Source organism: Caloenas nicobarica, chromosome 1 (assembly GCF_036013445.1).
Source record: "Caloenas nicobarica isolate bCalNic1 chromosome 1, bCalNic1.hap1, whole genome shotgun sequence".
Classification (NCBI taxonomy): Eukaryota; Metazoa; Chordata; class Aves; order Columbiformes; family Columbidae; genus Caloenas; species Caloenas nicobarica.
In genome coordinates this window covers 182633599-182658997 of record NC_088245.1, presented here as the reverse complement: position 1 = coordinate 182658997, position 25399 = coordinate 182633599, and the positions used below count along the sequence as shown (strand labels likewise).

The 25399-nt window shown below is 36.7% G+C and overlaps 1 protein-coding gene across 3 annotated transcripts in view; it reads right to left on the bottom strand.

The window, feature by feature from the left end:
• Positions 1 to 968: 968 nt before the first annotated feature.
• AKAP11 (A-kinase anchoring protein 11) overlaps positions 969 to 25399 on the bottom strand; it is a 42845-nt gene continuing 18414 nt past the window's right edge. Inside the window, exons 7-12 of one of the 3 annotated variants that reach the window (XM_065649415.1) lie at positions 20612 to 25235; positions 17952 to 18107; positions 13568 to 13681; positions 12738 to 12784; positions 10287 to 10447; positions 969 to 5357 (exon numbers count right to left, since the gene is read on the bottom strand). In XM_065649415.1, the coding sequence (XP_065505487.1) occupies positions 5211 to 5357; positions 10287 to 10447; positions 12738 to 12784; positions 13568 to 13681; positions 17952 to 18107; positions 20612 to 25235 (5249 nt within the window). In that variant the 3' untranslated portion in view covers positions 969 to 5210. The remainder of the gene's footprint in view (positions 5358 to 10286; positions 10448 to 12737; positions 12785 to 13567; positions 13682 to 17951; positions 18108 to 20611; positions 25236 to 25399) is intronic. The other 2 variants (XM_065649424.1, XM_065649433.1) reach the window with 2 other exon arrangements.

Sequence of the window (25399 nt, the reverse complement as noted above, 5' to 3'; positions counted from 1 at the left end):
GTTGAACGTTTACTTGCTTCAGTTAACATATATTTTCTGCATGACTGAATGTGAGGCATTACTCCCCCCCAAAAAAAGAAAAAAAAAAACAACTTCAAAATAGATATGATAATGAAACAAAAGAATGCTCCTTTTGTAAGTAATCTCATAAATACTGTGGAAACCTCCTTTAAACAACCCTTGCAAAAATAAAACATCAAGGAGACTTGCGCATGCCTATTATTTTAAAAGTAACTTTGGCAAACCCCTCCTAATTCTTGAAATGAAACCCTGCTGAGATTATTAGATTCACAACACATACATCAAAAAAACATTTAGACAGCTATATGCAACATCAGTACTTTTAAATCTTAGAAACACTACCTGTGCACATCTCTGCTCAGCATCACTACTTTGGCTAGCTGACAATAGGCTGTTCAGTAGCTTTAACAAAATACCAAAACATATGAGGATTTTGAATAATCCTATAAAACTCCGTGTTTAATACAACATTTTCATTAGCAGCATATTCTTGTATTTATCCAGAAGACTCTAAAGCTGCCGATTCCCCAAATACTGTAAAATGTGCCAAAGACCAACCTCAGTTCACACAGAAATATTAAGCCAACCTCCCTAACCTGGCTCCCGTGCAAGATGACACTGAGGTAAACTGGTTGTTGCATCCTACTTGTGTTGAGATATTAGAGTGGATTTACTGCCAGGTCTCTCCTCACAGAATCCACGTGAGTTTACTTCATGTAACTGGAACTACAGGTTTACCTTTCAACCCAAAGACAGTAAAACAGTGTTCCCGCATTCCTCCTGGACACCAGTTTAATTCTGTAAGAAGTATGCCACCTACTGATGCACTATTTACCATTCTTCAAGCGCCTTCACACAACTACTGATCAATCTTAGCTGTGTTAGCTGAAAAGAAAAATAACATTCCATGAATTGACAAGAAATGACAGTGCTCTCAAAGCCAGTGAAATGTGTTTTATTTTAAGCCACTGCTAAAACAAGGACAAATTTAGTGCAACCTGGAGTTCATAATCTGAAAACTGAATAGTTAAATTACTAAAATGGCAAAACTTGTCACCATTATACAGTACAAGACCTTCATATTCATTGAGTACAGTTACATAAAGATTTATAGTTATTCAAACTGCTTTTGGTATACAATCGCATCGTTAACTGGGCTGTGAATTACTGTAACACTGCACAAATAAGCAGCAGTTCCAGCAAATTATAATAAATTTTAGTATTAAATACTATTCAGACATTACAATAGAACAAAGGCCCTCTAAAACTACAACTCCAGCTATACAACAGGAATGTACAAAGATGGTATGAAATAAAGTGACTACAGTGGCTGGGCTCTGTACTTGCCTCTTCAGAGCTCAAGTACAGTAAATGCTCGACAGTAGCGGCTCTTGCTGAAAAGCCAAAATTCTTACACTAAAAATCATTCCTGAATCTTGTCTATATCTTTGCAAGTCAACTGTGTAAAACTAGGTGTTTACTACCGACTGTGTTCCCATCTCCAACAACACGTGGCTCTTCACAGAAAAGGTCCCAGACAAAGTTACATTAGAAAATGTAACATTTTAAATTTGACACCATTTTTGAGAGACCTCATTAGTCTCGGAATGTGGGTTGCTGGGTTTCTGGGTTTTGTGTTTCGTTGTTGTTTTTAAAAGAAGCTTACACAATCTTTTAAAACTCACAAACAAAGATACCACACAAATTGCGTTCGAGTACATCATCTTAGCTGCTTTGTCACATCCTCATTTTGAGACAGCAAATCCTCTTTAATTTTAGCATATGGGTTTGAGTTTTGTTTAGTTATTTTAAGGCTTTTTGCATACTTCTGCATTATTTATGCACCTTGTTCTGAATGTTTAATCTCATTTTAAATATGGCAACTTTTAATTGTTAATTTATAGAGGGACTATCTTCAAACTGCTTTTTTTTCTACAAAATCTTACAAAACATCTGAACACTCATTTTTCAGAACATCGAAGGTACAGATCAAGTGTTTGAGACAGGGTGTCTTCTGGAACGATAACAACATTGTATGTTTTCGTCAACTTAAAAATTCAATTACCAAGTCAGGGTTCCCATATAGAAAAAAAAAATGTAGGATGAAACAATCTCTACCTTATTACATCTGTTTATAAAGCAGACTTGTCTAATTTGAATGGACCAAAATGCGGCCCTTCCTATTTTTAGTTTTCATTTACACTTCTGTATTTGCAATCAGGAGTTTTTAAATAAACTCAGTAACAGTACAATTTAAGACTCACATTAGCAAAGAACAGCTTTCTCACTGATATGGTAGACAGCACCAGTTACATATAGTCAGAGTAAGGTTGCCCAAAGATTAATAAAATTATTAGATTGTAATAATTTTTCCAGGCTAGTTTAATGCTTTCCCAATTTTGATACCCAAGGAAAAAAGCTATCCAAAACAATTTTTTTTTAAATGGTCTAGAAATTTTGTTGTTAAGTAAAAATGAAGTATTTTATAACATACTTTTCTCATGCAAATTTGGAAACTATGCTACTTTCCTCAAAGGCTAATAAATCAACTTATCCCTTAATATAACACCAATCAATAGTTACATAACGTATTTGGATCCAGTCTGAAAACAAGATTCCATTTATAAAAATATTTTTTAGTGCAACTGCTGTCTACTTAACTTTTTGAATAGTTGTAAGCTTTGGGAATCGCACAATTTTCTGCCTTTCTCCAGGGAAGTAATTAAAAAGGAAACCTACTTCAGCAACTTTATAAAATCCAACATAAGGAATAAATCAGTTAAAACCTGGCTGTTCCTGTGGTGTTGGTTGTTTTGGTTTTGTGTTGTTTTTTGTTGTTGGTTTGGTGGGTGGTTGCTTGTTTTTTGTTTTGTTTTGTTTTTTCCCCTACATGTACAGCTTTGTACATTTACAAGGCTTTCAATATCTTGCTCAATTTGGTTTTGGACATGTACACTGTACTAGTACTAGTGTATCCTCATGTCCTGAAATTCCACTTGGTGAGAACGCAAGGGTTCAAAACCCAGAGCAAAACTTAGTCTTGAGGAACTGTTGTTAGTATTTTATTTTCTTGACATTTCATTTTTATAGGTAAACATGTACATTCTTCCTGTGGTAAAAGGAAGATATTACAGCCAGAGAATGGTTTCAAATTTTTGTCTGAAACGACATTGAAAGTCAATCTTAAAAAAAAAAAATGAAGAAAGGTATAGGGGGTGGGGGGCAAAAAAGAAAAGATATCCAGACAACTTTTGTACAACTCTTCAAAAATATGTTACTAGTCGCATCTTTGAAACAGAGGAATTAAGATAACCTTGCCCCTCCACTTTGGGCTCTAGAGAAAAACAGTTCCTGATGCTGTATTAGCTATTTGTATTAGCTATAATAAGACAAAAGACCTTGTAATGGTTTTTGGTCTTCTTGTCACATGGCATACATAGATCTTTCAATCCGAGGTAATAAACTATGAGCAGAACAGAATTTTAAGTCAATCATAAAAAGTGAAAGTTCATACTAGTGAGATCTCATACACATAGATATACGCACACATCTATGTGCGTGCACATGTGTGAACACATATATGCATACACAAAAATATTAAAAGTCCTTTACTCTGTGAGAAAGGGGAACTTGGTGAGATCCACAACAGAAATCCAGATGACAAACCAGGACTAAAACAAAGCAGGTCCCTAAAAAGACCAGTGGAATGCCTTCCTGAAACACAACGACATTGCAAGGAGAGTGTGACACCTCTTAGTAAATTTTTGATGTAGGGGAAATCAGAATTCTACATGTGCCATAAAAATTCAAGAACAGATTTAGAGACTTTCTCCTTGTTTGGGATCAGAAACTTGCATACTATATCAACAGTTAATTCTTCTACAAAAAAGCTTTTAAGAGTCTTTTGTTCCACCAAAGTAAGTAAGACTCCATGTTCTCTTGCAAGTGACACAGGTTTTGAGGTGGTGACCTTGTAATTACCAGCATGTGCCTTTTTCTCTCGAAGGATGTATAAAACCAAACAAAACTCAAAAAGCATTTTCAAACCGCAGGCTACGTAAAGGTGCAGATTTCCCTTCAGACAGAAGGCAAGTCAGCAACAGTGTTAAGAAAGCTGATTAGACTGCTAAAAAGACTTGATTAAAAGTGCCTTTAAAAAAATTCAGTGAAGGTAGTTAAGAAAAATGAAAAATCAATTTGCAAGAAATTTCCCCTTTATGGTTTAATTAGCTTTCTTTGCTAAATGCTTAAGTGCTCACTGAGTAACAAATTCCTCTTTATTACCGAAAATTCATACATGGAGGCTAAGAAATAAAGAATTAGACTAGTCAAAACGATGGCCAAAATCGTCAGAGGAAGAAGCTTCTATGTGTAACATATCTATGCGAGAGACTAACATAGAAATTCTTTGACACAGAATTAATGTCATAGAAGTAGTCACATACAAACAGCTTCAGTAAGAAATTTAGCAATTTAAACTTGACTGGCAAGCTTCAAGAAACCTTGCTGAAAAAGTATGTATGAAATTATGCTCAGCTACCCACTCTGCCCTTCTACCAGCTCTATGGAAGTCAACAAAGAGAACATGTATTTGCACCTCAACAGTTTCAGAACAGATTCTCACATCTTCACATAAATTTAAGCTCAATAAGGGTGGCTTTGAAGCAGACTGTATGAAGGGGCTGCTTGGGCAGGTCACAATTTTCTCCTGGCAATGGCACCCTTGGGCACATAACACCTGGCCAATATCAGTACTATTTTTCATTGTCTGCAGCAGGGTATTCCAGAACAGATTTTTGCAGAACATCAGTGCTCTTAGTCCCACTGTGAATACAGCACACACACAAGCGAGAAAATGAGCTATTCTGGCACACCGGGGATCCTGAATATCACACCTGGGACTGTCTCCTCTGAACTCCTATCATAGACAAGGGATTTTTTCATAAATATTTCAACAGTCTGAACACAGCAGTAAATACAATTACACGGGGGTGGACAATACCGATTATGGACTGTAAGTGCATGGTACCACAAAGCACAGAACAGCTATTTTGACTTTCACCTCGAAGCCTTTTAACGCTGACAATTACTTGAACACTCATTAGTTGAATTTTGCTTTACATATCTGTGTTCTTTCTACCTCCTTTCAAAAGAAGAATGAAGTGAAGAGAGTTACATCTTTGGATTTTTCAGACGTTTTCCAGGAGCCAACCAACCAAAGACATATTTAGAGCTTGCTCTCCATCAGACACCTTCTCTATCATTTCACAATATTTCAGCACTGCTTGCAAGAGATCTCCAACTTTCCAATCTCTTTCTCGCAGTCTTCTGGAAAGCTAAAGGGGAGACAGGGAAACACAAAACAAAATATTTTGACCAGCACATCCTGATTAACAGTTACAGAAGTTATTCTTGAAACATTAGCTCATAAGAGATCAGTTGTAATGAGTTAATCCTTATGCCCACATCTATAAAAACAAAAACTTCCGCGAGAATCAGGCACTTTTCTTTAGGGCAGTTTTCACAAAATTTTCTTCTAGAGGGAGCAACATTTTCAAATGATGTGGTGCCACAGGTATGAAGGCTGTGGTTCATCAAGACTGCAGAAAACAGGAAATTCTGAACACAACATTAAGACATTTGCCACCCCTCCCATGCCAATAATTCACATATAAAAAGACAAAACTCAGTCTTAATAAAAGGATGTGGATTTTCCTTTTACAACATATAGTGTGGTTTGGGTGGCACACAGGCTACCCTCAATGAAAACAGTGTCTTCAGAGTTGGGAAATTATAACATCTTGGCGAAGAGGAAAAGGTGAGGGTTATGTTAAACTACCACTTGGGAGCAGAGATTAGTGTGGTTGAAAAAAAATTGTTTTCAACCGGGATCCAAGCAAAAAAATCTTCTTTTACTTGTCAAGCTCAGCTATATATTGAAGAAAGCCTACCCTAAGAGAAGGATGAATTTGCCCATTTGCCCAGGAGTAAAAAATATTTTAGGTTAAGCAAAAAAAAAACCAAACAAAACACCCGACACCCACAAAAATAAATTTTATTCTCTGTAGCTTTCTGGACAGCCATCAATGCTGCATTTAATAAACATAATTTAGACACACTACTTATTCTTTGGAACTGTAGAATTATATTGCCTTTTATAGTTCCTACCATGACATTCTATAAATTAAATTTAAAAAAAAAAAGTCATAAACAGCGTTCAGGGAAATATCTTCCACAGCTACCAAATTAAAAATTCATAATGTTTCTTCTATGCAGCCTGTCAGATTGCAATAAGAAATTCTATTAAAAAATGAAAAGGAATACAATCTCTCTGCGCTTCTTCACCTAGGTGATGTTCCAACTGCCAACAAGGCAGGTGATGGAACTGACAGGAAGAATGTGGGCATAAAAACATGTATAAAACAATTAATGTCTTGAGTGAACAATTCACTTGGATGAGCAAAAAGAGCCTCTCTGATGTTGAGTACAACATATCTTGAACATCAACAACTTTTTCAGTGGAAAAAAAAATACATCTTTTCTACACAAAAAGTGACTGAAATCTGTAGTTATTTCTGTGAATTTTAAAACAGAGCATAGGAACCAAGAGTTTTAGAGTCTACAACAAGTAATTCTGTAAATGGTGTTTGTTGGTTTATAAAAGAATGGTCGTTTTTCTTATGTCAGAAGAAAGTTTGGCTAACGTCCAAAGACCTACTTCAGCGAATACAGCGTAACACTTCTGTCCAAAGATGATACTACCATGGTTAAGACCACAGATCTGGCACCTGGCTTCACTAATCTTTACATTTTAATTTAGAGTTCAAAGTTCAATCCCACTATTTCTTTAGCAGACTGATCTGTTTCTTACTGCCAGACAAGGGAAATACTGAGCTTACTCAAAATAGATACCAAGAATCCTAAAACAGCTAGATAAGGTCTGATTAAAAATTGAATATATATGTTTTTTTAATGCAGGCACTTCCATATCCACGCTGTCAGGCTTCTCAAAGAAGTCAAGAACTATCTATTCTATTTTACTGGTTTCTTGTTCTAACTCCTAACAAATGTATTTTGTTTTATGTATAGGCATTTAACTTCCTTCTGCCTTGCTGAGCAGAAGTAAGTGTCTTTAAGTAAGAGTACATACCCAGCTGCAGCAAGTAATACCTTGCCTGACACATGCTAGGAGTATTTTTGTCTTTTATAGAGCCACACCACATCATTATCCATATGTGAACAACTAACACAAGCCTTTCCTCTCTTCCAGAAACCACCAATTGCTTATAGAGAAAATTACTGTTTTCCATGTGATCTAAAGCCCAGGTTCATTCCCCAAGTAACTGAGGTAACTTACCAAAGTACCTGAGATAATCAGAACCCCAGAACTGGCAAGAGATCAGCGTGTAGGCGTCAGTTTAGTTTTCTGCTGAGCTGCAGCACCCTCTGGAGGTGCTTGTCTGGCTCTACTAGTGACAGAACTGAGAACGACTATTTCAGACCCTCAGTTTGACGGTCAGAGATCATTCCAACTGGGAAACGGGATGGAATAAAAAAAACAGGTCATTCTTCCCTGCCCCTGGGGCAAAACAGGATTTCAGTTCATTTTAAGATAACTGCACTTAGAGAACTACAAATTAATCTATAAAACTAAGTGAATAAACTATTTTAACATTTTCAGGACTGCATGACTATTGCCTGTCTGAAGGTTTTATGTTTTATCTTGAGGTGTCAACTCAGTATCAATCTACAACTGAAGTGTCAAGTAGAAAAACATTACAGTTTCTTAGGAGTGCATACACAATAGACACTGCTATTTTCCAGAGTTATCTTCTCAGTATATTCTCTTCTTAGCGTAGCCAGAGTGGTCTTCAGCTGCACAGCCAGCTAATAACATCTTTCCTATGCCTCCTCAGGCATTGGCTCCAATAGCAGCATCACTTCTTTGCAATCTACTAAGTCAGAGCTGGCAGAAGAATGGGAGACTAAAGGAAATATTTAAAAAGAGGCACCTGCTATCTATTTTTTGCCTGACGTGATATATTGTGTCTCTCACACACACACGGATTTATTATTAACACTCATGGGTCCTACCACTATTCTGCCCCAGTATTTGCAACACCGCAGTTCACATACAACAAGCATGACACAGATGGAGAGATCTTCAAAAGATGGCAAAATGACTCACGAGGTCAGAATGATGGTAGTCACTAAACCAAACTCATTCATATCAAAAGAACTTCAGCAAATGCTGGGCCAGGCATGTGAGAACAGAAAAAAAAGTCAAGTATTTTCTTCTGCATGTTAAGACACTTAGAAACCATACCAGGGAAGGAACATACAGATATAAGGATTAAACCCAACAGTTTCAAATAAAAACAGAAATGGAGAAAAGTATTCGCAAACTGCCTTCTAGTTTATGAAAGCATGAAGTACACTCTAAGTGTCAGAACTAATGTAAAACAAAACGTATTTTTGAAATAATTCTAAATCAAACATACCAACCTCCATAAAAGAAGTATAGGGGATATGTTTCACTTTGCACTAAGAACACTTCCCAGTTTTCTGGGTTATCTTGTAATAGAATACATATACCACACAGTTACATGGGCAAAATAAAAACAAAACCAGCATTCTTTTTCTGGGCTAGGAAGGGAGAAGCCATTCTTAGGAAAATTCAGCCCAAGTATGATCTGGACTGACCTCTAGGTACCTTTCACATTCTTACCACAAGTCTACCGTAACAAAGCACCATAGGTGCAAACATTCATCTAAGTTTGGGAGTCTATTTAATCATACTGACCTCCACTTCTGGGCACTCCCCTCTTCTCCTGAAATGATGATTTTAGCTTTGGGAAGCACCAAGCTGAAAGCTCAATACCAAATCTGGGAACTGAGAGCAAGCTTTTCCTCTCTTAATATACTGATACGCACGTTAGGTTGTTTTTGTCAAGATCCTAATTATGGAAGATATACCAATGGCATCACGTAAACACTTTTTCACATTACCAAGTCACAAAATAAAAGTCTTTGATAATTTATCGTTCATATCAACCTCATCATTAGAGACAATGCCTATATAGAATCATAGAATGGTTTGGGTTGGAAGGGACCTTAAAGATCATCTAGTTCCAAACTCCCTGCCATGGGCAGGAACACTTTCCACTAGATCAGGTTGCTCAAAGCCCCGTCCAACCCAGCCTTGAACACTTCCAGGGAGGGGGCAGCCACAGCTTCTCTGGGCAACCTGTTCCAGTGCCTCGCCATCCTCATGGTGAAGAATTTCTTCCTTATATCTAATCTAAATCTCCCCTCTTTCAGTTTAAAGCCATTGCCCTTTGTCCTGTCACTACATGCCCTTGTAAAAAGTCTCTCTTCAGCTTTCTTGTAGGTCCCCTTTAGGTACTGGAAGGTGCCGTAAGCCTTTCAAGTAGCCAGGTAATGTTAAAATAATTTGTTGGTAGAAGGAAAAAAAAAAAAGGTCAAAAGTAATAAATGTCAGTTTGGTGTGTAGCTACAAAGGGATAATTTTTAGGATTTTATAGGAATAAGAAGTTTCTGTTATATGTTTGTGATGGAAATACTGAGGTCAGTACACATAGCAAAATTTCCCTAAGAGATGCTAATTGCTAAAGCCTAATCTTTAAAATTCCGCTTTCTCTTTGGTCACATATTAAATTCAATCTATAAAACTAAAATAAAGCCACCTAAAAATGAAACAATCTTATTGAGCCTTCTTTCTTAATAGTTTTGGTTGCAGTTGCTTACAGAATAAAAACATATTTAAAATTTAATTAGAACCTACACTTCCTTCCAATAAGCAAATGTACATTTCCTAGCCAAAAAACCTTGAGGCAGAATATCAAAATATTAAGTTAGAAGTTATTTTGCGTAAGCAAGTTCTCAGAACGATTCAATTTATAAACCATTAAATAATAAGTAAAAAAATGCCTGAAAAAATAATTTTTTCAGTAAACAACAATGCTATAATTGTATCCTCTTTGGAGTAAAACAAGGAAAACAACTTGTGAAACAAGTTAACTCAGCTTGGATTAATACTGTTTTATTTGTAATACATGCACAGGCTAAACAGGCCATTCCACTTTGACCTCTCAGGATTCAAATAATGATTTTTCCTCAACAGCAAATACTTCATGATTGCAAATTACTTCATTACTGCAAATAAAGCAGCTGGTGTATCACAGCAAATGGAAATCAAAAAAATCATTCCCCTTCCCCACCACCCATCAAACCCAAGTACTTACAGAGACAAATTCCCTTGTAGCAGCATCATGAAAGTGAAGTTCTGAGACCTCTGTTTCAGAAGCTGCCAACCACTGGAGTGCTGCTCTGAGCTGGGGGTCCACGAGATTTGGTTCCAGATCAATATTCACTATTGCTAAAATCTTTCGTATTTGCTCCATACCTAGTATTAAGAAGAAAATCATTAAATACACAGCTTCGCATTTGTTTCAATAAAGTATCTGTAGTTCCCTCTTTAGACTATATTATAATAATACTAATTATTATAATACGAAAGGAAATAATCATGCTGGTTTGAAGCATTTCTGTACTTTCACATTAGGACGTACCATTTATCCCATTTACAACTGTATGCAAACATAGCTAAGTGTTAAAAGACATCTAAGCTTTAATGTATATTCCAAATGACCAGGAATTTAACACAGCCTTTCATAAATTGTTTGTACAGCAATGGTTCCTACATTGTCCATCAGTCTTTTGCGTTTCCAAATGCTATTTTTGCTATGCCTTCATCTACTACATTTTCTTAAAAGTGTATATTTCAGAATTCTTTCCTGTACAGGCAAACTGATCAGATTGCCTCCGAGTTCTTCCAAAACATAGTGCTGTTTTTTCTGAGGCCTATCCAGTTTTTCAAGACTTCCTTTACAGCATGAATTCAAAAAATTAGCACAGTATTGAAAGAGCAGTTGCATAAGTAACATAGAGAAACTACAGTATTGTCATCTTCTGCTCCCACTCTGAATTTCTGTATCCAGCTTTCAGAGTCATCCTTTGTCACACTCTCAGAACGAACTAAGAATATGATAGTGCTCTCCAAGTTGTTCTTAAGTCTTTACTTCCTGACTACCGGACTTAACTCTCTAGAAACAAGGAATATATTTGCAATAAAAACCTATGTTCATGTGCAGTTTACCTCAATCTCACTGCTCTTCCAGTCAAGTTTATAAAAATTGAGGCACGTAAAGTATTCACTCCTAACTGACAAAGTGAGTAAGATGAAATAGATTCCCCCAGGAGGGAAAAAAAAGACAGAAAATTAACTAGAAAATTAACTGTTAACATAAGTGTGCTTTCAGTGGATAACAGAATATTTGCCAAGGAGCCCCAAAATCTATAATCTTTATAGGAGAAAGCATCAATTATTAAAAAAGTCATGACACTTAGTGGATGAAAAGCACTGTGGTAATGTATCACTGGGAAATTTGTATATATTTGTTAGTTTTATAAAATAGATGTACATTTGGTAATAACAAGGTTTGGTAAAGAAGGTGCAGCCAGCTTAGAAAAAAGACGACATTTCTAGGTATGACATGAACAGAGCTTCCAAATGTAGAAGTACAACAGTTTTCTACCTAGAATACTATTTAAATGGTCCTACAATGAAAGTAACAGAGTCTTTTCAAAACAATAATGATATGGTAAAGAAATTAAACTGGAAAAATTTCACCAAAAAAAAAAAAAGCAGTCTGCAGCCCAGAAGACACCAAAACTGTGTAAAGAAATACAATCAAGAATTATTTTAATTGAGTAATTTGAACATTTGAGATGCTAGAACTTTTTAGTTTCATTTCTTCAGAAACTTACAGTCAGATGTGATTAAAAATAAAATGTGGTTCATTTCCATACGTTTTTCCAGGAGAGGGAAGGAAGAAACGAGGGAAGGAACCACACATCATTGCTTATATCAAGACTATTTGAAGATGTGCACCATGGCTGAATATCCTCTGTAAGTGGGTAGCGAAGTTTCTTGAAATGCTTATTTCATCTTCTGAATATACCCAGCACAAAGAAAAGCTCCGTTACAACTTGCTCTAACATCAGCTCATCTTTAAATCAGCCTCATACACGCTATATTCAGGCTGTTCTCATTTGAGTTAACACATTTTGGCACTTCAATCAGACTGGAAGCAGTGCAGAGATCTACAAACCAGAAAGCTGTAACAAGACTCTGGATAGACCCTATTTTTACATTTCAGTAAGAAGAAAGAGATTATAGCAAATGTATCGAATCCAAGTTTTTCTCCATTTCTCATGACTTCTCTTCCAAGGTTAATACAGCCAATTTGAATAACTTCTTCAGTATTTCAAACATAGCCATGTAGATGCATTGCCATGGCTGCTTATCAAATATTTTACAAAGAAGTTATTCTATGCATATAAATTTACGCTTTCAAAATGCTGATGAGAGTTCACTACGTTAGGTTATTAAGTACGTGTATGAGCATGAGAGACTTGCATTTCCCAAAGGCTGCACATTTCAGTACCTTAAGAGATGTATGTAGGGTATGAATCCAAGAATGTATTCTGACACGACTGACACGCCTTATGATGAAAAGGGGTAATAGGATTGTCACCTTGTTATGCAGTCTACAGAAGCAAAGAATTAACAAAAATAATTCATGCAGAGTGCACAGGTCAAGAACAGTAGTATATGCTGGAATTGACATTACCTTCTACAGCATCCTTGGAGTCTTCATCTTTATCTTCTGTTCCATCACTGTATTTTAAAAATAAAACAAAAACAGTAATACAATCCAATATATGCACAATAAATGTAGCCAAACCTAAGAATCTAATGAAGGTTAAAGGACAGGAAGATCATCAAAGAATTATGAAGTGGTTATGAAAGGAAGCTTTGCTTCTCACACCATTTCATCTGGGAAACAGATAATCATCAACTACACAAGATTTGCTCTTAGGAAAACAACAGAGAAGAGCAAAACTAGGGAAGAGTGTTAAAGATCATAATATGAAGACATTTTAAAATAAGACAACTTATTGATTTTAGTTAAGGAGGACAGTTTAGCTTTTGCTTCGTATGTGGAAAGGTTGAGCCATCTTATGTCACAGGTATGAACAGCTATAGGTTATTCAAAGCTTTAAATCTTAAGTGTTCTACAAAAATCAGTTACCAAGCAATTTTGAAAGTTTTCACAAGCTAAAGGAAAAAACAGAAATCCTGTAGGAAGCAAGCTCTAGTTTGCATGAAAAAATAAATCTTAAAGACTTGTAAAACTGCAAGCAAGAACATGCACAAAAGGGATCTTTCATTTTGCAAGCAGAACACATTCATCAGTTTAGCACAGCAAAATTTAACCATTCAGTATGGATTAATTTAACCATTCAGTATGGATTAATTAATAAAAAAAAATATTGTGATTAAGTGAGAAGAGTGTAAATAATGCAACAGCATAAAAAATGCACTGTATTTTCCCAAATAATGATTTCATGCATTAATTATGAGGAACGCATCTGGTTTATGTTTCTCAACTCAACCAACCTGTCTGATGTTGGAAAGGATAAATTCTCCTCATACATATCTCCTTCTAAACCAAGACTGCTCCAGCTACTGCTGTTACCATTACTGCCAGGAGAAGAAGAGAACACGGCTGAACTAGAAAAGAACAATACCTCAAACTAGAACCTTCATTTTCCTTAGAACTGTTTTGTCAAGACATTTAACGCAAGGGCACTGAAACTTCCTAACCAGGTTTGCTCATTACAAACATGACTGTCAGTGCTATTCAGAGCAGCAATGTGCACAATAATGCAAAACTGACAACTTTCAGTACACAGGTGAAAGTATTAATTTGTACTCATTAACTTTCCAGATCAGTGCTAGCAGTAATTCTGTCCCCAGGTCTAAGCACACTGCTCATTATTTATACAAGCTCAACAATTTCAATACGATTGCTCATAGGCATATGGATTACAACTCTAATACTTGCTTAAGGACTAGCTAAGAGTTCATAGAATTATACATTGTGAAGATAACTGCACAAACAAAATCCTTCCAACTCATTCCAAAAATCCAATACTGACCTCCAAGAGCCTGATGAGAAGGAATTCTTAGAGCAAATAAAAAAACCCACCAGGTTTGTTTTTCATTTTCTGAATATTGTTTCACAAGTTGATGGTTTGGTTTGTTTTAAAACAGAGGGGTTTGTAGATCAGTGAAAACAATATTTAAAAGATGAATTCACTCACAGTTCATACACATTCTGCATTTACTCCACAACTACATTCAGTCAATGCAGAGAACTGAAAGAACGGAGCATGTCCTTACACTGGTACATTTTAGGCATTATAATTAGCAGAGTTTGTTAAGCCTGTGCTTGTGTACAAGACTGAGCTACTCATATGATTAAAGCTCCTGTTCCCCAACTTCATACCTCCCCCAGAGCACGCCTGGAAGCCTCTCAGGAATAAGATTTCAAGATAACCAGCATCCTCTGAGAAAGCTAGATTGTCTACTTTGGATGGTATGACAAGCCATGAAGCAACTCCAGAGAACAACTGCTGCAAGAAGATGCTTTCTTCACCTAAGTTTTGTGTGACTATTAAAGCTCTTCTTTTCCACTCATTCCACTCAAGGCAAATAGTAAAATTTAAAACCACAAATGGTGGAAAGAAAGGTTTCAAAAGACAGACATGAATCTCTTTCAAGAGTCCGCCAGTAACAGTATCATCTGTCAGTGTCCTTTCCTCTCCAGTATGCCTGCTTGGATCCTAATTTCAAAACAGCAACAGCAGGTTAGCAAGCCTGCAATATGAACACACCCTAGCAGGGGAAAAAAGAAAATTTAAAAGTTGCGGATGCTTCATTCAGCACATTGTTGCTTATTTCAACAACATGTAGAAGAACATCAAACAGTTTTCTCATTATGCAAAAAAGAAGAAAATTAAAGAGCAGAAGCTTCCAAAGAAAACATCTTGATTTGCACAGAGAATGTAAACCTGGTCTTCAGAACATTTCTCAAGCTACTGTGTGTGACCATCATAGTATATATGAAGTATTAAATTTGGTCTGAAATACATGCATAGGAAAGATTTAACACAGCCTATTGATACCAGTATTTTGCACACAAACAGCCTCTTTCACTGCAAGTTATAGATGTATAACAAAAGTGGAAGTCAAAGCTGTATCAGTTCTGGGACTAAAGGAAAAAGTATTTGCAACCTCACAGAATGACCTCATGCACACTGCTATTCTGATTAGGTAAGAGACTAATATATTTTGGAGATGTCAAAGTTGGTCTGAAATAACCATATATTTAACCATATAATTATAATGCACAGTGATGCATGAGACCTTTTTGTAAAGTATAATTTTAAGATGCCAAATTAAGAGCCTTGAAAATAAAGTCCTGCAACCACAGAACAAGCAGTAAACAAAGGCATTATAATGCTTCTATAATGCTTCATGCAGCTCTTCAACATGAGCCAGCAGAATAATTACGAGAAAAGCTTTCAACTTTGATACATATATATATACACACTGTATTTATGGGAACTATAGCTCAGATCATCTGCTTTGAGATTCTGCATTATGTACATACAGGCAAAGGCAAGAGGCTTCTGCTCTGAATTATAACCTAACCTGGATGCTCCGATTCATCCTCTGGAACAGCCTGTATCTATGCCTATACCTGTACATTGGCTAAAGAGAAAGCTTAAGACTATTTTATTTCTAAATTAAAGTTGCTACCATTAGGCAGGCAAAGCAGAAGATATAAGCACTCCCCTGCATAACTAACTTTACTGAGTCCACTAAAGAACTTTCATTCCTATTTCCATTCAAATGGAACTGCAGGGATAACGCTTTGATAATTCTTTCCAAGTTGGCTTGCTGCCTTGTTTACAGAAAGTTTAATCATCTGAGAAGTACTGAAGTACAATTTTTATATTGATCCGAGACACAGAGGGCATGCACCGTTTCAACAGAGCCACCACAAAAAAAGTCTTTTTCCTGAAGTAAAGCAAAGCAAGTAAATTGAACCAGACCACTAAAGCTTGTATTGTTGGGTTGCTTTCTGGGGATTGTGATCTTGTGTCCCAAAAGAATTTCAGCTACCGTTAATGGTTTATTATTACGAAGATAATTTCCAAAATGTCAGCTAATGGAGTCTCAAGTACCAGTATTTATCAAACACTGCAAATGTCCAACAAGATACTCAGGGAAGGGAGAGGTCCTCCCCCACCACGTAAAACTTGCTTAGTGTTCGCTATGTCACTTAATTGAATTGTACCAGCACCACAAACAAATTTGTCTCGTGATACCTAGTACCTCAAAGATGGTACAAGCAAGACTGCTGATGGCTTCTTTGATACAAGGAAGCCACTTGCATTAAGAAATAGCTGTCAGGGGAGCAATGCCATCTGATAGTACATTTAAATGTTTTAAAGACATGGTTTTATGTATAATCAGCACAATATTTTTTAAACGGATGGCCCTGACCATAAGAAAAAAAAAAAGGGGGGGACAAAAATCCAAATCAAAGCAAATTTCTAGCAGTTTTAACTGCATAATGAATGCCCCCTCTATGACTGAATGGCATTTTCCTGTTTAATAAAACAGTTCATGTTAAAAAGAGAAGATGAAAGCAAGACACCTTCATCACTGCCATTCAATTTTTTATTTGCTTAGAAGATGCTAACACTGTTCCACAAATGGTATCATTACTGAACCTTGTTGTGTTACAGAAGGTCTCCCCTGCCCCTTTTTACTTGGGGCACTAACCCCAGATCCTGTCACTCCCACCTACTAAACCTCAGCAAAACAAATGACCCCATGTGCTACTACCACTCCACAGTTAGTTTTGTACAACTTAGCTGATCCATTTGCACATGCCAGTTTCTTCTGAAAACACCTTGCTACCCAAATTATGCCTCCCCTTCTGAGTTAAATGCTAATTTAGGTCATTCCTCCTGTAATGAGCCACAGATTTTCTTGCAAGTTATAGAAACTACTTTCTTTATCATCCCCAAAATAGATTTAAATGAAAACAAACCACACACACATATTATCTTTAATCTGAGTGATGCTGGAAGTACTAACTAAAAAGAAAAAACCTCTCCCCCATTTCTGCTATTCTTCAACAGAAACACTGAACTTTCTACAGTAACTTAAAACTAAGTTTACTCATTCCTCATATATTCCTTATATAGAAGCCCAGTCCACAATTCTAAATATAATTTTCCCCGGCAACAGGCAGAGACATTGCAGATTTTTAAAATTTCCATTCTAATCTTTGTTAGTTATCCATCAGCCAAGGGAAGTATAGTGAGAATCTCTGTGGGAAAAATTACTAACCTGAACAGGTAAGTTCCAGTATTACACACCTGTAAGCTTGTCATTAGTAGTACATAAATACTCCACCAGTATCAGTTAGAACAGCTTACAAATTCAAGTCCCAAAAAAGACAAAATAGCTGTTAAAGCTCCTCAGGCAAGTTAAGCTCATATTACTTCAAGAATAGATGAATTTACATAAAACATTCTCAATTATTAAGTTTTAATATTTCAGAGCACAACTTATAAACACTACTTCCAAGTTGTATTTTATACGTGGCGGTTGTTTTTAAAAATCTGCATCTTTTGCTAAACCTCAAATTATATATGTACAATTTTACGTGATGTGACTCCTATCCATGGCAATACATACTCCACATATTTCACAGAGTATATAGTATGAACATTCGTGGGCAACAACATTTTGTAAGAAAACACAAACAATATATTAGAGCAATTTCTAATAAAAAAGGCTTTTGTATGTCAAAGACAAAATAATCTCCTCACCCCCAATCCCCACGAGACAAGCACTTGATGCTAAGTTATCTGATGTAAAGACAACCGTTTAACTGTACTAACATGTTTATAGTTACCTGTCACTAAGGTGAAGAAAACTGCTGCTCTCATCAGGATGTTCATCTTCAAAACTTAGATTGGACCAACTCCCAGTGCTATCATCACCAATACTATGACTCAGCTGCTGGCTAACAATAGATTCAACAGAGTGAAATCCTTCTCTTCCAACAGAGCTAAACAAAAATTTAAGACAAAAACATCACTGCATTTCATGCCAATCTGTGTTACTTCATTTATAGCAATTTAACACCATTTCAAAGACACTGAATTTCAAGAGGCAGGGGAAAAAGGAGATTCCATGAATTCCATGAATTTGTTCCCTATTCTCAACAAAAAAAATGGAGCAACCAAATCAATTTGAAATTTCAACAGTCTTAAGTCAGGGATTGGAATTCTTTCACTAGAAGGTAAAGGGAACAGCACAAATAACTCTCTCATTTGGAAGAGTATTTGCTATAAAGCATACAAAGCATTGTAGCCTTACAGACTGTATATCAAGGTACACTTTTCAAGCCGAAGACTTACCACTTTTGAACTTGTTCACCATAGGACGGTTTGGCTCTTGTCCCCTGCCTGCTTTCAGTACGACCAGCTAGGTGTTCTGCTACTGCGGGCAAAGTGCTTAAGTACACACTCGTGTTTAAAATATTAGGATTCCCTTTTTTAAAAAGCTCTTTCTGTAGGCAAAAACTTGTCTTCTTGCTTCAAGAAGCATAACAACACATGACTTGTACAGAATTTTTCCCTCAGGAAATAAATTTAAATGTTTTATCCAAAAAACAATCAAGCAGTTATCAAAAGTAATCTTTAGAAGACACTTCAAAAGATCCAGTTTGATAACTTTAAAGAAGTCTGAGCTCATAAAAAAGTTAGGAGAACATGCAGTTATGAGCTAAGTTTCAGAGGCAAACTGTGATTATCTATATACAGATGAAGCAGTAGAAAGTTCAAGAAAAACCATCATCCTATTATCACAATAGCAAGCAGCCGCTGTAAAATTCACTATTTAAAATGTCAACCTTAACAATATCGGTGACAACACTTTGCTCCAGTGGGCATGGTTTTTTGCAGACAAATATGTACCTTTAAATAAAAAGTTTAAGTGCTTGAACTTGAACCCATTTGGGCAATGCAAAGGTGATTTTTCACCATTTTTATTTACAGTTATACCAGCACCACCAACAGTTCTTTTCACCACACAGGGCAGTTTCTCTAGAAACATACGCATTACATACCATACATTAAATGACAATGCAAGAAACATTTATAAATTTTGTCATGTTGAACCCTAATATTGTCTCTTTGTCACAGATATAATAATAAATAGTACCTCTTTGAACCCTGCATTTTATTGTTGTCATATTCTAACTAGAAATTTTAAATAACATTTTTAAGAAGTGATTCAGAAAAAGTGTCATTTTTTTATACTGTAGGTATAGAAAAAACACCATATTACTACTTTTTTTTGGTCACACACTGAGTAAAGACTCAAGCCTGTTGTGTAGAGAGCCACAACATATGTATTTTAGCACTTTTGCACTGCTAGAATTTTTAGTTGAATGCTTTCATTGAAAGGCCATAAAAATTAAAGCACATCTTATAGTTTTCTGCAAAAGTTACTCTCACATGGAAAACAAAAACTCCCGCTCACATCTACGGAGCAGAAGCTAGCATGTATGTGTTTCATATCAAATCTTGAAAAATTTGGTTCAGTTCCATTGTGGTTCAGTGGCCACTGAACATATAAAAAAAAATCAATTCTATTATTCATCATGATGACCCTCTAGAAACAAGGAAAAGAAACCTTTAGCTACTGTGAGGAATGCCCACACAAAAAAGTAGGAAAATAAGTATTTCTCTCTCTCTCTCTCTCTCTCTATATATATATATATTAAAATATTGCTCTTGGACCTGAAGAAGAGGAGATTCCAAGTCACTTTGCTCACTGCACAATCTGTTTTAAGAAACAGTTGCTGTCTGCCCCAAAGTTACGGTGGCATGTATTTCCTATTTAGATTTTCCTATTAAAGGAAACAGTATATTAGCCTTTCCTAAATGCAGGAGAATTTGAAAGTCAGTTCCTTATCTACTGTATTACTATTCTATAAGGTAAAATGTGTTTTAATAAGTTGTTTTTTTCTTAGAGGAAGGTGTTTTGTTTTGGCTTTTTTCCCCCACTAATAAGGACACTGTCACAACACAGTCATAATCAAAATGAAGCCTTCGTACTATAAATCAATGGCTAGCTTGATCAGTACCAGATGTTGATCCTACTGACAAAAGCAAAAATAAACTACTTTTAGTTTTTAGCACAGAAGAGGCAATACAGATAGGTAACAAACCTGGATTCTGTCACAGTTCACAGATCAACAACACCTGTAAGGTCAAGTATCCTCTACCGTACGCAAAAGTAACAGCATTTCAAGTTCCACGTACTAGTCACCTACTGGAACATATGCATGCTGGTATACCTAGAAACCTTGGTTTCGAGCTCTCTTTTTTCTACTTCTGAATCATTTAAATAGCACCAGAAGAATAAAAAGAAAGCATTCAGAACATAAAGCACGTATTTCTTAAAAAAAAAAAAATAAAATAAAAAGTCCTTCCGAACACACATTTGTATGAACAATCCTTTTTCTGCTATCAAATGCAAAAAATAAGAGAAAATTAATATTACCTTATGTTAACTGCCTGACCAATATTAGTCATAGCTGATGTCATTATTTCAGTAGTAAGGCTTTCAGCAAAACTGACTCCTTCTTGTCCAATACCACTGTCGGCTGTCAGAGTTGTGTAATTCAGCTCTCCTTCTGCTTTCTCTACAGCTGCGGTAGCCCCCTTGTCAGAAAACACTGTCTTCTGTTCTATATCAACGTGAATTTTAGGAATATCAAGCTGAAACACTCTTGATTTTTGACAGGAACCACCTAATCCAGAATGAAGAAAGTGCCTCACTGGAATGGAGGATTCTTGCACAGGTAGATGATGAGATGTACTTTCTGTATGGTACCGATGTTCTTTCATACTACAGCATCTACAAATAGTTCCAGAAAAAGGAGACAGTTTCTCAGTGTATGAGAGCCTATCCCCATTTTTTCTGTTCTCAGCCACATGGAGAACAGCCGACTCCAAGCTCATTTCTAGAGTATCATCTGCTACTTTCCTGGCATACTGTTCAATAGCTTGAATTATGCCTTCACTGTAGCCATTTTCATTTAAACTGCCTGTACTATGATACAGTTTATGATCTGGGGAGAAAGGAAGAAATGTCCTAGAAAATCTTCTTTTAATAAGACCCTCTGTGACTTCATCAAATTCAGTCTTTTTATATAGACAGGAATCTGTCAGAGACTTAGGCAAACACGCTCCTGATACTTTCAGCTTCTTCCTGACATCACAAGTGATACTGCGAGCAAGGGATTCTGAAAAATGTAACAACTCCGTGTAGTCTGTTCTCTGCGTGCTGACACTACTTTTAGATGTTTGGTCTTCACAGCAATGAGTGCCGCTTTTCACTTGCTGGACTGCATCCTTATTGACTGCTTTGATCTCCAGCTCACCATTAACCTGCGCATTTTGCCCAGAAAATGTCTTTCTGTTGTATCTCAGTTTGTTTTTTCTAGCAGCTTGCTGTAAGCCTGATTTGATAGACCTGTACACAAGTCTGCTAGCATACTGATCCATTAACAGTTCTGCGTTACCACCTTCTCTTTTCAAAACTCGAATAATATGATCTGCATATTCATCAGTCACACTTTCACAGCTTGGGTATTTGGAAGTCAAACCTGTCATGCTTGAACCTTGCGGTAAAGGAAGTACAGAGGAATCTCTCTCCCCCAGCCACTGCTCCCGCACTGGACCACACCATCCTTTTGAACCGTAATCTTTACCACCTTTTCTCATATAAAGGCGATCCACCTGACAGTTAACCGGATTCAAGCTCAACAGTTTACAATGCCTTGATTTCACTATTTTCTTGGCCTCATTGATGACTTTTCCTGCCATATCGCCTGCAAAATTCCATAAAAAACTGCACGTCTCTTTGCTTTGCACACCTAACTGAACTTGTCCATCAGTTTCTCTTTCATGTGTTTTACCATCTAAATGGGAAGCAGCCATTTCAGTTGCTATTGAAATTATACGGCTAGCTAAGCAATCTGCATACTGAACTGTTTTTTCTGAATGCTCCTCTTTCCCAATGGGCATATCAGAATGATCTTCATCTTCACTACTTTCTACTTCTTCAGAAAGCGATCGCATAAGTTTCAGCATAAACTCCTCATTTTCCAAAGAGTCATGTTCAGTTTCAGACAAACCAGTAACGGATGGATTGTACGGTGTAGAAGGTGGTGTTGCAGGTGCAAATTCCTTTGCCAATTCTCCCTTGAGCTTCTTAGATAGTTTTCTTAGGTTTCTTTCAGAACTACCTTGACATGCTACTAAAGGAGTTGGTGGGGGTGTATCAGGCATTGCAGAGGTATTTCCATCTTTGAGACTTGATTTATCTTCAACCTGCAAAACATCTTCACTGCCAAACATCACTGAAGAAAAGCTATTTGCATGCAGAAAACAATCCGACTGCCTGTAAGTCAAAGGTCCTAATGATGGTTTCTGAGGATCATGGTTTTTTGAGGGCTTGTTTAAGCACGATGTTGAGCAGCTTCCTGTGTCAGTAAAGTCCTCTAGAACGTGCCTAGCAAGTGTCACAGCAGAACAAGGTGGTGGTGATTTTGAAGAAAACCTGTGTCCTTTTTGTTTCTGCCAACAATCTTTACATTCTGAAGAGCGCTGAAAAGAATGAGTTGGAGTAAGAAGAAATTTACATGGATTATTCAAAGGCATATGCTGTTGTTCTACAACTATAGAAACATTACTTTTTTTCTCAGCCTCTTGCCTCTTCATCACACATTGTTCTTTTCTACCAATATCTCCATAAGTCTGTGAGCTCACATTACATGCTACATTCTCACTAGTGTTGCATAACGCAGTTTTACTTCTATCAACAGATTGTTTTATGACATACTTGGCCAAGTGATCTGCAAACACATCCTTGGGGAAATCTTCATCAACACATTGCACAAAAGGTTTTTTATCTATTATTTTCCTGGTTAAAAAATCTGTATACTCTTCTACTGCTTTTGTTACTCTAGATGAGGTTATGGCTTCATAAGCTTCATTTACTATCATATCTACCATAGTTCCAGAGAAAGTATTAACACCTTTTGAATCACTTGTTAACTCTGAATTATTGTTCATTCCAGATCCGTTATTTGTTTGTTTGGTATCATTTTGGTTATGTAAGAGTGATGGAGTATTTTCAGTACTTTGACTGTGATCTGAAGCTAGGTATATATTTCTGAAAGAAGCAACTTCCTCCTCTTGCTTTCTGCTTGTAAAAACCAGATGAGTGGAGTCCTTGTATATTTTCATATTGCCATCAGAAGTCAGAGCAGTGGATACTTTCGCTTTATAAGCATCAGAGGAAACTTGATGTTGACAAAGACCTCTTCCAGCTAAAGGCACAGGTATTGAACTTACAACCCCAGAGGTGCAAAATAGAGCTTGCTGTACTGTATATTCCATCTGAGAATCTTGGATTGGCTTCAGTGCTACCCTATCACTAAAATTAGGAAAAACCGTGGAAGTCCGTGTGGACTCTAACGTACCTTCTGCACTTACATATTTAATGTTGTCCATGGAAACACTAATGGCTGCTTGTGTTGTGAAGGCCACATCAACCTGAGAGAGTTCAATAAAAGCCTCCTGAATGACAGATTCAGACAAATCTCTGGCATAGGATCTTACCACTTTGTCTTCATAATCAAATGGTGAAGGTTGTGCAGCTGTAGGTGTCGATGGATACGAAAACTGGCATACTTCCATGATTCCTTCAAATACAAGTTCTTCAGCAAGGTCTGCCGCAAACTGAGCAACAGTGTTGGTAAATATTTGTTTCTTTACATGCCGCAGTTCTTTCAAAGCACCAGTTATAGCTTCGCTCACCAAAAAGTTCGCTATCCCATTAATGGCACGCTCCTTCAAGGAGATTGCTCTACGTCTTCCAATCTCATAAAAAGCCATCTGAAAGATCGAAGAAGTCAACCTGGCAGCCAAATGACAAAGTGCATTGGTGCATGAAGAAACACCTTTTTGCAGGTCTTTAAATGCACTGCCAAAACTTTTTTCAACTAATTCAGTTGCAAATTTTTGAATGCTATCTCTAATCATTAATGGCTTATGTTTAGATTTCGTGTGTTTATCTGGCTCCTTACCAGTTTTCACTCTGAGATCTGCAGCTTGATCCTTTTTCTCTTTCAAAGTAATCTCTTTGTGTTTTGAATCACTTCCTGGACATACTTGTTCTGATGAGGACTCAGAATGAAAAACAGAACCCAGTATTTCAAAGGAAACACTATCAGCATATGCTGAATAACTATTATAAGCTGCATCATGGTGATTTTGATCTGTCCCATCGCCACCAAGACTAATTCGACACAAACATTCAGAAGAACCACAGCTTCCTAGTGGACTGAAAGCTGACGACCTAATAGGGCTGAACAAGCCTCCGTTCTCTTCCCCTGATGTTTTAACTGGGCGAGGGGAATCTGGGACATCAAAAACGCTGCTATATGGTGATTCTGGTTTACGAGGGGTTGGTTTCTTTACATTGGATGAGAGAGTGGGACGATCAAACTTGAATTTCTGAGGATTCATTGTAATGCTTGCAGAAGAAAATTGTTCATGTGCAGTCCGCCTTTTCTGGCAGGGATTCCCTAGGCTGGGATCCCTAATAACTTTACAAGAGTTTTCCAAGGCTTGTTCCAGCTCATCAAATTGATCAAAACTATCAAAAAATTCACTTACTTCTGAGTCTGAATCCTCTATACCATCTTTCACTACTGGAATTTTTGGCAGCTGAAGTTTTGCCTTCAAGCTTTTTTGATATCCTTCTTCATCTAAGAAGATGATGGGGCTTGGGCTGGAGCAATCTGACTCAGAAGATTCAGCAGGAGAGGAGGAAAACAATGGTTTACATAGAGAATTAACACCTTGATCAGAAGAATTATATGGCTTATAGAAACTCCTTTGTATCCAAGGATCAGAAACTGAGGTTGTAACTGAATTTTTTACTGAGGACAGTTCCTTAAGTCTCAAAATATCAATCAAAGTAGAAGATCTGGCAGATGGCTTTCGACGTGCAGAACCCACAAGGATCTTTGAGTCAACAGCCTCTAAACATTGAGCAGGGATGGTCTGTGAAGCAGCATCTCGATGGTTTCGAGAAGTAAAGCTACATGCACCTGCGAAAAAGTAATAACAAAAATAAGAAAAAAGATTGCTTCAAAACCAAGAATTTTTGCAGAACTACAGAAAACCGGGGACAGATTTTGATGGCAATTGCTTGGGCTTATTGCAGCAAAATGCTATCTGATCTTTCATGATTGAAGCATTATCTTATTTTTTT